This window comes from Spermophilus citellus (genome assembly GCF_964194105.1).
Source record: "Spermophilus citellus genome assembly, chromosome: 6".
Lineage (NCBI taxonomy): Eukaryota > Metazoa > Chordata > Mammalia > Rodentia > Sciuridae > Spermophilus > Spermophilus citellus.
This window is the reverse complement of record NC_138187.1, coordinates 157,831,609-157,844,782: the sequence shown is the minus strand read 5'-3', so window position 1 is coordinate 157,844,782 and position 13,174 is coordinate 157,831,609. Positions and strand designations below refer to the sequence as shown.

The following is a 13,174-nucleotide window of genomic DNA, read 5'->3' as shown; positions in this document are numbered from 1 at the left end:
TTTCCAATTTATTTGGAGTATAAATTTTCAGAATAGTCCCATATTTTCAAAATAGCCTCCTTTTACATCTCTAATTTTATTAATTTGGGTCTTCTCACTTTTCCTTTGGTTAGTTTGGCAAAGGGCTTATCAATCACGTTTATTTTTTTGAAGAACCAATGTTTATTCCATTGATCCTTTGTATTTTTTTTCTCATTTTTTTTTTAATTTTAGCTCATCGATTTCCTTCCTTCTACAGGTTTTGAAAGTGGTTTGTTCCTATGTTTCAAGGAGCTTGAGATGCAGCATTAGGTAGTTTATTTGGGATCGTTCTTATTTTCCTATATTGGCACTCATAGTTATAAATCTTTCTCTCACCTTCATAATGTTCCAGACATTCTGGCATTTTGTATCGCTATTTTCCTATTCTCATTTGATTCTAAGAATTTTAAAATTTCTCCCCTGATTTCTTATGTCATTTACTCATTATTCAAAATGATGTATTGTAAAAATAAAACTAAAAGATAAAAAAGTATATTGTTCACAGCTAGGGGTGTAGCTCATTGGTAGAGCTTATTCAGCTGTTTTGGATGAAATATTCTACAGATGTATGTTAAGTCCATTTGCTTTATATTATTGGTCAGATCCAAAGAGTCTTTACTAAGTTTATGTCTGGATAACCTATCTATTGGTGAGAGAGGTATGTTGATATCACCCAGTATTATTGTATTGGGGTCTACTTGAGTCTTTGAATAGTATTCGCCTTATGTAATTAGGTGCACCAATGTTTTGTGTATAAATATTTACTATTTTTATATCTTCTTATTTGATTATTCCTTTTACCTGTATGAAGTGATTAATTTTGGCTTAAAAATTTGATTTGTCAGGCATGAGATTAGCTACTTGCTTGTTTGGGGCTCCATTTGCATGGGATGTCAATTTCTATCCTTTAAATTTCAGCCAGGGGCTGTTTTTGCTTGTAGGGTGAGTCTCTGGCAAATAGTTCAGTCTGGTTTTAAAAAATCTATTCTTCCAGCCTATGTATTTTAACCAATGTTACTATAGATATATTTATTAATTCCTGCCATTTTGATTTATTGATAATGTTTAATTTGGTTCTATTTTCTTAGCTACTCCATAAATAAGATTTGTTCATTTGTGTGTGCATTCTGTTTTTAATTTTATTTAAAAAATTTCTCTGTGTGAGGTATTTATTTAAGTATTTTCTGTAGTGCTGGCTTAGTAGTCATGAATTATTTTTGTTTCTTCTTATATTTAAAGGTTTTTACTTCTTATTTGATTCACGGGTATGATATCCACAGGCTTTGTGTTAATTCTCTCTGTTTTTGTTATAGGAATGCATGTCCTTAAGTGGGACCTGAGGATACCCACAGTATTCCTATTTGGGGTCTGGTTGTTAGTTTGGGCGTTTTGTCTCTTCTATTCTTTGTATTAAAGTATTACTGAAGTTTGGGTGTGGTTTATGTGTGGAGCAAATTGTACTGTCTCTTGGCTGGGTATAGTTCAGAAGCAGAGTTTCTACCCTGTGAACTTGTAGTGCCCTCTAGTTTCCTAGCACTTCACATAAAAGGGGAAAATACATATAGCATTAAAAAACATTACATACTCTGTGCCTACTATGACATCTACAGCACTAATTATCACAAAAACAGGAATGGCTGGGTTAGCAGCTGACAAGAGCAAAAACAGTAAATAGCCCTGAACTAGATCTGGCATTAAACAGCAGGTGTCAACTACGCTGTCCACAGGACATGTCCACAATACCATGAACAGGGAGGGCAGAGCTATATACAACAATTAGTTCTGAGAGATTATAAAAATATAGTTCATTAAGAGAAAGAAATTATGATAGAAAGGTAAAAGAAATTTTAAAATGTTCAAGATGTGAACAGAGAGAATGCAGAAGATATGTAGCAAGTAATGACTATAAAGAAGAAGGAAAACAACAACAACAACAGAAAACAAAGATTGAGACAAAAAGGAACAAGAGAAACAAGTAAAAAAAATAAACAAACAAGAACCCCTAACCCCTCATAAGACAAGGAAAAACAACTATCATTAAAAAATTGCCAAGAATGAGAAAAAAAAGAAAGAAATATAACCATTACCAATATATATCCATGACCAATCAGCAGAGCAAGAACACACACACACACACACACACACAATAAATAAGGAAAAGGGATAAAGATTCTTAGAAAAAAATGAAAGAATTGTCTCCACTGAAGTGGTCATAACTGTTGATGAGGATGGATGGTCACTGCTCATCCCTGAGGGTCAGTCCTTCTTTCTGTTTCTTCTTGGGTGATGTACAGACAGCAAGAGACACATGAGAGACAGAGACACAGAGAGAGGGCTGGGGAAACAGTTCAGTTGGTAGAAAGCTTGCCTCTCATGCACAAGGCCCTGGGTTCAATCCCCAGCACCACAAAAAGAAAAAAAGAAAAAAAAAATACAAAGAAAGAGCAAGGGCTGGCAGTTGCTAACCACTTCCTTTTTAGAAATGTTCACCAAGTTTCCAGCTAGAGTGGCTCTAAACTGAAGCTGGTTGAGATAGCTCTCAGTTTCCCTTCTCACCAGTATAAGGTAGGATGGAATGGGAAGTACGTCAGTTGAGTGTTGTCTGCCCAGACCAGATGGATGCACTCCCAGGGTGAGGCTGCTACAGAGTTCTAAGAGGGGAGTTCTGGCGGCTGGGGCTTACGTCTAAATGGGCCTTAGGGACTTTGTTGGGTGTTGTCTTCTCTGGAGAGGTTAGATCATCCCACTTCTAGGGCCAGATTCAGATCTCTGCTGGGAGTCTGGATCACCTCATGGAGCAGGGGAGCCAACCCTCCAAAGCTCTCACACACTTCGCTGGCCATGGATATGGTCTTCCAAGGTGAAGGCTGTGAGAGTAATCATGCCCACCAGTTCAGCTTCCCAACCCTGTTCAGCTGGTCACGTGAGCTGCCCGACTCAAAGGGAAAGTGAGTTTCCCTCCCTGTGGGATTTCTGATTTGGATGCCCCTGGGCACCATCTTCTCTGTGCCTGTTTCACGTACGTTCTGCCAGGTCCACCCTAGGCCACAGGACAGGGGCTCTCCAGGGCAGCATGGCGGAGTTTGCTGTGATCTCCTGGTTCCTGCAGCAGCAAGCTGCAGCATGGCTGCCTCAAGGTGGCCCCCACCTCAGCCCTCTGCAGCCAGTTGAGAAACAGAGCACTTTTCAAACCCCAGCTCCTCTGCAGCCTCCAAATCAGGCAGTTTCAGGCCACTTGTCTCTTCTGTCGGTTTTCCCTCCTCGCCTCTGTTCACTGTGTTTATTTCTGTTGGTATCATCTCTGCCTCTGCAGTGAGCTGCTGCAGCTGTTGGCTTGGCTCCAGTGTACTCTTTGCTGTTCTTTGTTCAATGCACCTGAATAGAGGCTGGCTCTCTGATAATGAATCTCAGTAAATTTCCTCTTTCACCCACTTTGCTGAGAAGCAGTATTCCTGCTGCTTGAATCTGGGGCCACAGGGCTACTGGAACTGCAGCTTTCCTCTGATATGCCCTAGCTTGAATTGCCATAAATCCTGTTTTGAATAGTCTTTACTACATCTGAGGATCCCATGGTTGTAGTTGTATACAATAACAGTTCACAATTTTAGTGCTTTTCTGTCTCTGTTCCTCATTTTTTAAGAAGTCTTATTAATATGCATTTATATATTATAAAGTTCACTCCTTTAAAATGTACAATTTGACAGTTTTTGTGCATTCAGAGCTATGCAGACACCACCACAGTCTGTTTCAGCACACATCACCAATGAGAAACCTCATATCCATAACTGATTGCTCCCTGTCCCCAGTCTCTGCAGCCTTGGTAACAGCTGCTGTCTATCCACACATCTCCCTGTCCTGAGCATTTCACATGCAGGATAAACATAATACCTGGCTTCCTTCCTGAAACATGTTATTCTCCAGGTTCATCCATGGATCATTACTTAATTTCATTGTGAATTAATATTTCACTGTATAAATATACCACATTGTCTTTTTCACCAGCTGTTGGGCTTGTGGGTTATTCCCACTTTTTAGCTGTTGTGAATAATGATGGTTGGTTATTTGCATTTAAGTTTATTTTTCTGCTTCTGGGGATCAAACCCATGGTAGGCAAGTGCTCTACCACTGAGCTTGACCCCACAACCCTGTATACAAGTTTTGTGTGCATATATGTCTTCATTTATCTTAGATATATGCTTAAGTGTAGAATTAATCTAATCATTTGGTAATTCTATCTTCAATTTTGAAGGAACTCCCAGATATTTCTGTAGTGGTTGTGTTGTTTTGCTTGCCCAATACCAATAAATGATGGTTAGTTTTAAAATTTCTTTTGTCCTCAGAGGAATTTGTTAAAATACTATAATAGGAACCAATATGCCCATTTTGCAGTTGAGAATGTTCAAATAAGTGAAAGTCAGGATTTCTACAAATCACAAAGCTGATAATTCATGGTGTGGTTCATAAAATATTCATGAATTATCAAATTATCAAGGTACCTTAAAAATCTTTCTAGTGAAAGGCCCACATTTAGGATGAGGACTGTGAGGTACAAAGGCAGTGAGGGGTCCAAGGCCAGAGCTGGAGAAGACCCATGGTCCGGGGGCTGCAGCCAGGGAGTTTCCTGCCCCTCAGCTAAGCCATAGGCTGAGACCAGAGCCCGGCCCCTCTCACTCTGGGGTGCTGCTCATTTCACTGTCCATTCTGCTTCCTTGAGGACCCAAGAATCCAGCTGTGCAGACAAGGTCTGTGTCTGCGACACCCCTGAAAAACAACACAGGAGAAGGGAAAATCATGAGAACAGGAAACTGCTTTCTCCCAGCAACATTCTTGCTCTCCGGTGCCTGTTAGAGTGTTTATTGATCAGCACTTTTCCTTTTAGACATTGACAGCCCCAAAAACCTGGTGACTAAACAGGTGACAGAGAACACTGCCACTGTCTCCTGGGACCCCGTGGAGGCTGACATTGACAGGTACGTGGTGCGCTACACCTCTGCTGACGGAGAGACCAAGGAGGTTCCAGTGGGGAAGGATCAGAGCAGCACCGTCCTGACGGGCCTGAGGCCAGGTGTGGAGTACAGAGTCTACGTGTGGGCCCAGAAGGGGAAACAGGAGAGCAGAAAAATCAACACCCAGGCTCCCACAGGTAAAGGGTATTGTTCTTTGGCAATCTAACTCTATGCTAGGCCTGTGGGAGGATGTTCAGTTTTCCTTGTCTGATATTGGCAGAAATCAGTGACCCGCAGAAGACCTGGATGGCAGACCTTTGTCGTACTGTTCCCACCATCCTTCAGTAACTTTGAACACATTATCTTATAATAGGTTCTTGGATTCAGCCTCATATTTGGGTTTCATAAAGATTAGTGGTAATTGGTCATGTCCACCCACTGTACCTCCAATTGTGTGTTTTCTTTGTGGTTAGTCATCAAAACACTTTCAGAAAGGGTAGTGATATAAAGAAGACACACACTCTAGGATCTGCATGCTGGGTACCATGGGAGATGGCTTTTGCTGTGCTCACAAGGGAACAAGGGGAGGTTATTACTTTCTTAGTGGATAAATCCTGTGTTGAATGGTCTTTTTAAAATTTTTTTTTTAGTTGTTGATAGATCTTTATTTTATTTATTTATATGTGGTGCTGAGAATCGAACCCAGTGCCTCATACATGCCAGGCAAGTGCACTACCGCTGAGCCACAGTCCCAGCTCCTGTTTTGAATAGTCTTTACTAATTTGGGTTCCTCGTTGTAATTACATGGAACAACAGTTCACAATTTTAGTGCTTTGCCATCTCTGTTTCTCATGTTTTAAGAAGTCTTATTAAGATGCATTTGAATATTATAAAATTTGCTCCTTTAAAATACATAATTTGACAGTTTTAGAGCATTCAGAGGGGTGCAGACACCACCACAGTCTGCTTCAGCACATTTTCAACACCAATGAGAAACCTCGTATCCATTACTGATTGCTCCATTCCCAATCCTTGCAGCCGTAGGTAACAGCTACTGTTACCTCACTTCTCCCTGTCCTGAGCATTTCACATCCAGGGTTAACATGATACGTGGCTTTTTGTGCCCAGCTTCCTTCATGAAGTATGGTATTTTCCAGGTTCGTCCATATTGTAGCCTGCATAGGTACTTAATTTTGTTTGAATTAATATTTCATTGTATGGATACATCATATTTTGTTCGTCAGTTTTTGGACTTTTGTATTTTTTTTTGTTTTACAATTGTGCATAATGATGCTATGAGGATTTATGTATAAATTTTGTATGAAGCTATATGTATATATATATACATATATATATACAGAAGCTATATACATATAGCTTCATACAAAACTTATACATAAATCCTCATAGCATCATTTTATATATATATCTACATATATCTTCATTAAAAAAAGATTTTATATATATACACACACATACACATATCTTCATACAAAACATATATATTTCTTTTAGGCATCTGCCCAGAAGTGTGATTACTATATCATTTGGTATTTCATTTGTTTTTTCCTGGCTGTACTGGGAATTGACTTAGGGTCTCTGACATGATAGGCAAGTACTCTACCAGTGAACTACATCCACAGTCCCTTCTTAAAATTTTGAGACAGGTCTTGCTAAGCTGCCAAGGCTGACCTCAAACTTGATGATTTTTCTGCCTCAGCCTCACAAGTACCTGGGTTTACTGGATGTGCTCCAGGCCTGGATTTGTAGTTCTATTTTGAATTTTTGAGGGACTGCCAGGATGTTTCCATAGGGGTTAAATCATTGTATGTCCAGCAGCAATGAATGGTGGTTATTTCCTTCATTTGCTTTAGCCTCAGATGAAGGTATATTTTTTTGAGTTGTAGAGCAGAAATTAATGTCCACATTTGCAGTTGAGAATGCTCAAATTCAGTGCATGATTTCTACAAGTCACATAGTTACATTTATTAGGTTTGATTCATTAAATATGGGATATTATGGTACCTTAAAAATCTGTATAGAGTAGATGGGCATGGTGGTGCGTGCTTGAAATTCCAGCCCCTCAGAAAGCTGAGGCAGAAGGGTGTCAAGATCAAGGCCAGGGCTGTGGGTGTGGCTCAGTGGTAGAGCACTCGCCTAGCACGTGCAGGGCCCTGGGTTTGATCCTCAGCACCACATAAAATAAAGGTATTGTCCAACTGCAAAAAAAAAAAAAAAAAAAAAAAAAAAGATTAAGGCCAGTCTGTGCAACTTAACAAGATTATATCTCAAAGTAAAAAACAAGAACTGGGGATGTAGCTCAAGGTCGAGTGTTTGCCTAGCATCTGTGGGGCCATGGGTTCTATCCATAATACCACACCACACCACACCACACCACACCAAATAAACAAACAAATAGCAAACATCCACTTTTACAGATGAGGAATGTGAGGCACAGTCGGAGGCAGTGAGGGGTCCAAGGCCATGGGCAGCTGGGGGCAGAGCTGGAGAAGACCCATGGTCTCAGGGCTGCAGCCAGGGTGCTTTCTGCCCCTCAGCTGTGCCTCAGGCTGAGTCCAGAACCCAGCCCCTTTCACTCTGGGGTGCCACTCATTTCACTGTCCTGGGCTGCCTCCTTGAGGACCCAAGAATTCAGCTGTGCAGACAAGGTCTGAGTCCATGACGCAGGAGAAGGGAAGAACATAGAAGAAGGGAAATCATGAGGACAAGAAACTGCCCCGGCCCAGCAAAACGGGCACACTCTCTGGTGCCTGTTAGTAGTGTTTATTGATCAGCACTTTTCCTCTTAGACATTGACAGCCCCAAAAACCTGGTGACTAAACAGGTGACAGAGAACACTGCCACTGTCTCCTGGGACCCTGTGGAGGCTGACATTGACAGGTATGTGGTGCGCTACACCTCTGCTGACGGAGAGACCAAGGAATTTCTGGTTGGGAAGGATCAGAGCAGCACCGTCCTGACGGGCCTGAGGCCAGGTGTGGAGTACACAGTTGATGTGTGGGCCCAGAAGGGGGCCCGGGAGAGCAGGAAGGCCACCACCAAGGCCCCCACAGGTAAGGGGCATCGCTCTTTAGGAGCTGACACCTATCATACGGCACCTATGGGAGGTCAGATAATCTATGCATGGGCAGGACAGTCTCCCTGGGTAAGGGACACACTCCATGCCATTCCTCACTTCCTTAACTGGTTTCCTTAGAGGTCAGTTCCTCATGTCAGTCTCTAAGCTATTTTTGGATAGTGTATCTAACAAATTCTCTTTTGTGTGCTGGAGATGTTATTGATGTTCTCAGTTAGTTTGAATAGGAATAGTAAATAAAAATAAAATACTATTTAGAGTGCAGTAAAAGTTCAACTTTATAAGTGTGACTTCTAATAGAGCAGATAGATGTATGGGGTTTGCTTTACTACAAATGAATCATACCTTTAAAATGAGTTTGTGACTATAAACGATGATTACTTCTCTGAATGAGATGGATATGGTGTAGGTATAGAGAACGTGATGACACAGTTGATTTGGGGGTCTGTGACCTAAGGGACAGTGATGAGGTCAGAGTGTTCTTGGATGAGTTGGGGTGTCACAGTAAGCACATTGAAACACCCAAATAACAATGACTTAAGCAAGAGAAAAGTGTATTTCCCTGTGTAGAATAGCAGAGTGTAGTGGGCCAGGGTTTTGAGGATTAGCATAATTTTTGCATTATATTCTTACCATTGTAGAAGAGATATGTGACCATATTGTGGACAGTGATTTAACTATCAAATCAATATGACAAGTGGATCCATATATACGGAAGAATATTAAAATAGGGTTTGAATTTTTGCCGACTTATTTTGCAACATGTGCCAAGCACTTTCCATGTGTCCTGTCCTCTGCTAGCACTGGGGACATGAAGGGGAATAGATGAAGCCTTCTCCTGCAGCATTTGGTTGTGACTGTTAGAATCTCCTTCTATGAAAAGAGAGGTCTTCACTGACATGAGGGCAGACATAAGGGTGTTAGCTCCCAGATCCTCCTCCACTCTGAACCTTGCACACTGCCTACAATGTGCCTTGTGATGGGGAAAGGCTCCCTGTGCCTTACTAAATGAACAAGAAGATTTGTTAAGCTTTTGGTAGAGGTGATAGACCAGATTTTCAGATTCTTGTTGACAGTGCTTTGTAGTTGAGAAGACAAGTGTATCCAGGGAGAGAGATGTATGTTCATGAACTAGATAGAAAACAAATGAGATGAAAACCCACAAAACTTGAAAGAGTCTCATCACAGGCAAAATGGCCTCCAGTTTCTGCACCATGGGACCTGTTCATAGCGTCTACTCATCAGCACTTTTCCTTTTAGACATTGACAGCCCCAAAAACTTGGTGACCAACCAGGTGACAGAGAATACCGCCACTGTCTCCTGGGATCCAGTGCAGGCTGACATAGACAGGTACATGGTGCGCTACACCTCAGCTGATGGAGAGACCAGGGAGGTCCCAGTGAGGAAGGAGAAGAGCAGCACCGTCCTGACGGGCCTGAGGCCAGGTGTGGAGTACACAGTCCACGTGTGGGCCCAGAGGGGGGCCCGGGAGAGCAAGAAGGCTGACACCAAGGCCCCGACAGGTAATAGGCTCCACTCTTTGGGAATGTCAGAGCTGCCCTGCTAAATCCATGGAGTCAAGTTTGTTTCCCTTGTTTCCCTTTTCTTCTATGGGCAGGAAACGGGGCGGGGGTAGGGGGGCAAGTAGAGCAAATAGGATAATTAACACAGCTTATTGCATTAATGAGCTATTGTTTCTTCATGATGACACAGTTGATTTGGGGGTCTGTCACTTAAGGGACTGTGGGCTGTTTCTGCAGGGTGCTTTAGTACATTTTCTGCTGCTATAATAGCATTCCACAGGTCATGTGAATTGTAAACAAAACAAGTTTATTTGGTTTGTGGTTCTGGAGTCTGAAGTCCCAGAGCTTGGTGCTGTCATCTGCTGATGACCTTTGTGCTGTGTCATAACTTGGCAGAGGGCAAGAGAGAGAGAGCAAGAGGGCTCTGACCTTATCCTACCTCGTGATCTCTCACCTACTCCTGTGATAATGACACTGATCCGTGAGTGAGGGCAGAACCCTTGTGACCCAGTCACCTTTCAGGGTTTCCACTGCTTAATGCTGATACAGTAACGGTTCAATTTCATTATGAGCTTTAGAGGAGTCAGGCATTCAAACCATAGCCATTCACCTAACGAGGGAAGGAAGCATAGTAATAGACTCCACTGAGTAGTCCCTCCAATGGCTTAAAAATCTTTCTAAAGTCTATGTTTCTCACCATTGTGCTTCTCAGCTATAGAACATTTTAGGAATAAGCTGAGTATGGCACACTCCTGTAATCCAACTATTTGGGAGGCTGAGGCAGGAGGATTGCAAGTTCAAGGCCAGCCTGGGCAGTCCTAATGAGACTCTGTCTCAAAAGTAAAAAAATAAAAAGGGTTGGGGGGTGCATAGCTCAGTGGTAGAGCATTCTTGGGTTCAACTCCCCATAGAAAGAAAGAAACAATAGAAATAATGTAAATAATGTAAAACAATTCAAAATTCCTAAAACCAGTGGATTAGGAATTGTTTTGTGGCAGGCTATTTTATGTAGGTTTGACTTAATGCATACCTTATAGTTAAGTTATAAGTATTAACTGGGCAGCTAGAGCTCTGTTCCAACATGCAGCTAACTTAACGAGCATCTTCTCAGTTGGCAGTCGTGGAGATAGAGCCGTGAACAAAATAAATATGGCAGCACTCTGAAAGTCCACTGGGCGAGGGACAGTAAACAAAAAATCAAATCTATGATTATGAATGATGATGAGTTCTGGGAAGGAGATGAACATGGTGCAGGTGTAGAGAACAACAGGGAGGGGTGGTCCTTATCGGGGGTGACGGAGTACTGATAGCAGACACCTTGATGGAGACACCCAAATAGCAGTTGTTGCAGGAGGGGAGTCTGTTCCTGTGTTTAAAATGGCAGCATGTAAGGGGGCCAGGGCTGTGTGGTAGCTCCCTGGTGCAGACACCCAGGCTCCTTATCTGTGGTTGTTCAGTGGACTCCAGGGAGTTGGCCTCATTTACTTGGCAACAACTGCATCTGCATTCCATGCAGTGGGAGGGGCCTGGGAAAGGGCTAGTGTGACTGGCATATTGCACACATAGATTCTTCCTATTCACTGTCAGATCCAAGACATGCCAGACCTCACTACAGAGAGGCTGGTAATGAGGTCTTCATCTGAATGGCCATATGCCCAGTTTTACTTCTCTTTCTTTCCAGTGTTGGGGATTAAATCCTCATGTATGCTAGGCAAACACTGTAGCTCTATAGCTCTGAGCTACATCCCCAGCCCTTAGTTTTAACTTCCTTAAAATTTTCCTGTAAACTATTTAAGTTGCATCTAGCTAGTGTGACTATTTAGTTTTTAATTAATTAAGAATAGCTAAAATAAAAATTATTTCCTCAGTTGAACCAATCACATTCAGATAGTCAATAGCATGTGTGGCCGAGGCTACTGTATCAGACAGTGCAAATTCCAGAAATATTGGTTGCATCATTGCAGAGATCTGTTGGACAGTGCACTTACAGAAGAAGGAGAGGGTAGATACTGGGGAAAAAGCTATTTCTGGCATAGGCAAGAGCATGTGTGATGGCCCTGAGCAGGAACAGCTCAGGAGATGGTTGTGGAGCTGAAAGAGGATGATATCTTTGGAACACAGAAGGTGAGCTGGCAAGTGTCTTGAGATGAGGTGGGAAGGAGCAGGGTTAGGTCATCCAGGACCACATGGCACCTGAAAGAGGAAGTATGTTATATTTACTAGACAAGAGTGACATAATGCAGTATTCAAAAACATTTTGCACACCATAGTGAGGAGAATAAATGGCAGAGAGAAGGCAAGGGTAGAAGCAGGAAGATTAGTAAAGAAATCATTATAAAAATCTGGGTGAGAGATGGTGATGATTTGGATAAGTGTGGTGGCAGTAGGAAGAGAGAAAAGGGGTTGCTGGGAGTATATTGTATAAGTGACAGTGCTGGTTGATCAATGAGATGTGGGGTAAGAAGAAAATAAGGAATCAAATATGACCTTTGTTTCTGATTTGAGCAACACAGAAGATTGTGGTACCATTGTTTTGACAAGCAAGGCTGAGAGATAAATGTTTGGGAAGGAATGTGAGACTTTTAAATATTTAAGCTTGAAATATCTGTGAGGTTTTTTGGTAAATTGAGTGATTTATTCATTAATTCCAACACATGTTTAGGGGGTGTCTAATACAGGCGGGGCACTGTGGTGGATGAGCAGCAGTTGACTCAAGCCAGGGGCTCAGAATTTTGTGAAGCCATGAGCATCCAGTTGACACTTTAAGCTGTGGACATGTGTGAATCTCCCAGGGAGAAACGCAGAGAGAGAGGACAAGAGGGAGCTTTGGCTGGTTCTTGAAGGTTTCTAACAGAGGACTGAGGATGACGTGGAGGAGCCAGTCAGTTAGGAGGAAAATCTGGGGAGTGGGTAGCTCTTGGCAGAGCTGAGAGTTCCAAGAAGGAGGGCAGGGATCAGCTCTGCCAAATGCTCTCCAATGTCCAGTAAAGTGAGGATTTCAAGTGTCCACTAGAAAGTTGTCCTCGTGACCTTGACTAGCAGATAAGTGGTGTGTTGTAGGCAGGTGCCAAACATGAAGTTGAGGAGTGAGCCGGAGACAGGTGGGGTTGAGCATGCAGGTGCCTCCCTTGAGTCTGTCAGCTCAGAGGTGCAGGGGATAAGGGATGCTGGGAGAGATGGGGACCCTAAGGCTGGTGTGTCTGGACTGATGGCAGAGAAGGGGAGGCTGGTGGTGCAGGAGAGAAGGACGAATACGTGGGCAGGAGAGGGGCTTCAAAACTCAGAGCAAAGAGGGTCCAGTCTTGGTTTGAGCACAAGAAAATAACAGGAACTTGGATAAAAGTCTTCATTTCTCTAGTCTTCCATTCCCTTTCCCTTTTTATAAGTCGAGAAGTTTGGGAGGGTTGATTTCTCAGCTCTCAAATTTGGGGAAACACAGTAAATAGAAACCATGTGATCATAAGAGTGTTTCAGCTATGGTGACTCATCTTGATGCTCAGATTTTTACTGACAATTTTGGTAAGAACTACAAGGTCAGAAAATTTCTGTTTTTATAAATGTAGAGAATATCTGATTCCTTCCAGTT

The 13,174-nt window shown here is 42.3% G+C and overlaps 1 protein-coding gene across 3 annotated transcripts in view; it reads left to right on the top strand.

The window, feature by feature from the left end:
- The window catches only part of TNN (tenascin N), a 71,174-nt gene that overhangs the window by 37,478 nt on the left and 20,522 nt on the right, over positions 1-13,174 (top strand). For 2 of the 3 annotated variants that reach the window (XM_081297735.1, XM_081297734.1), the window contains 3 exons: positions 4,901-5,164; positions 7,778-8,041; positions 9,325-9,588. In XM_081297735.1, coding sequence (XP_081153861.1) covers positions 4,901-5,164; positions 7,778-8,041; positions 9,325-9,588 — 792 coding nt within the window. The remainder of the gene's footprint in view (positions 1-4,900; positions 5,165-7,777; positions 8,042-9,324; positions 9,589-13,174) is intronic. The other variant, XM_081297736.1, reaches the window with a different exon arrangement.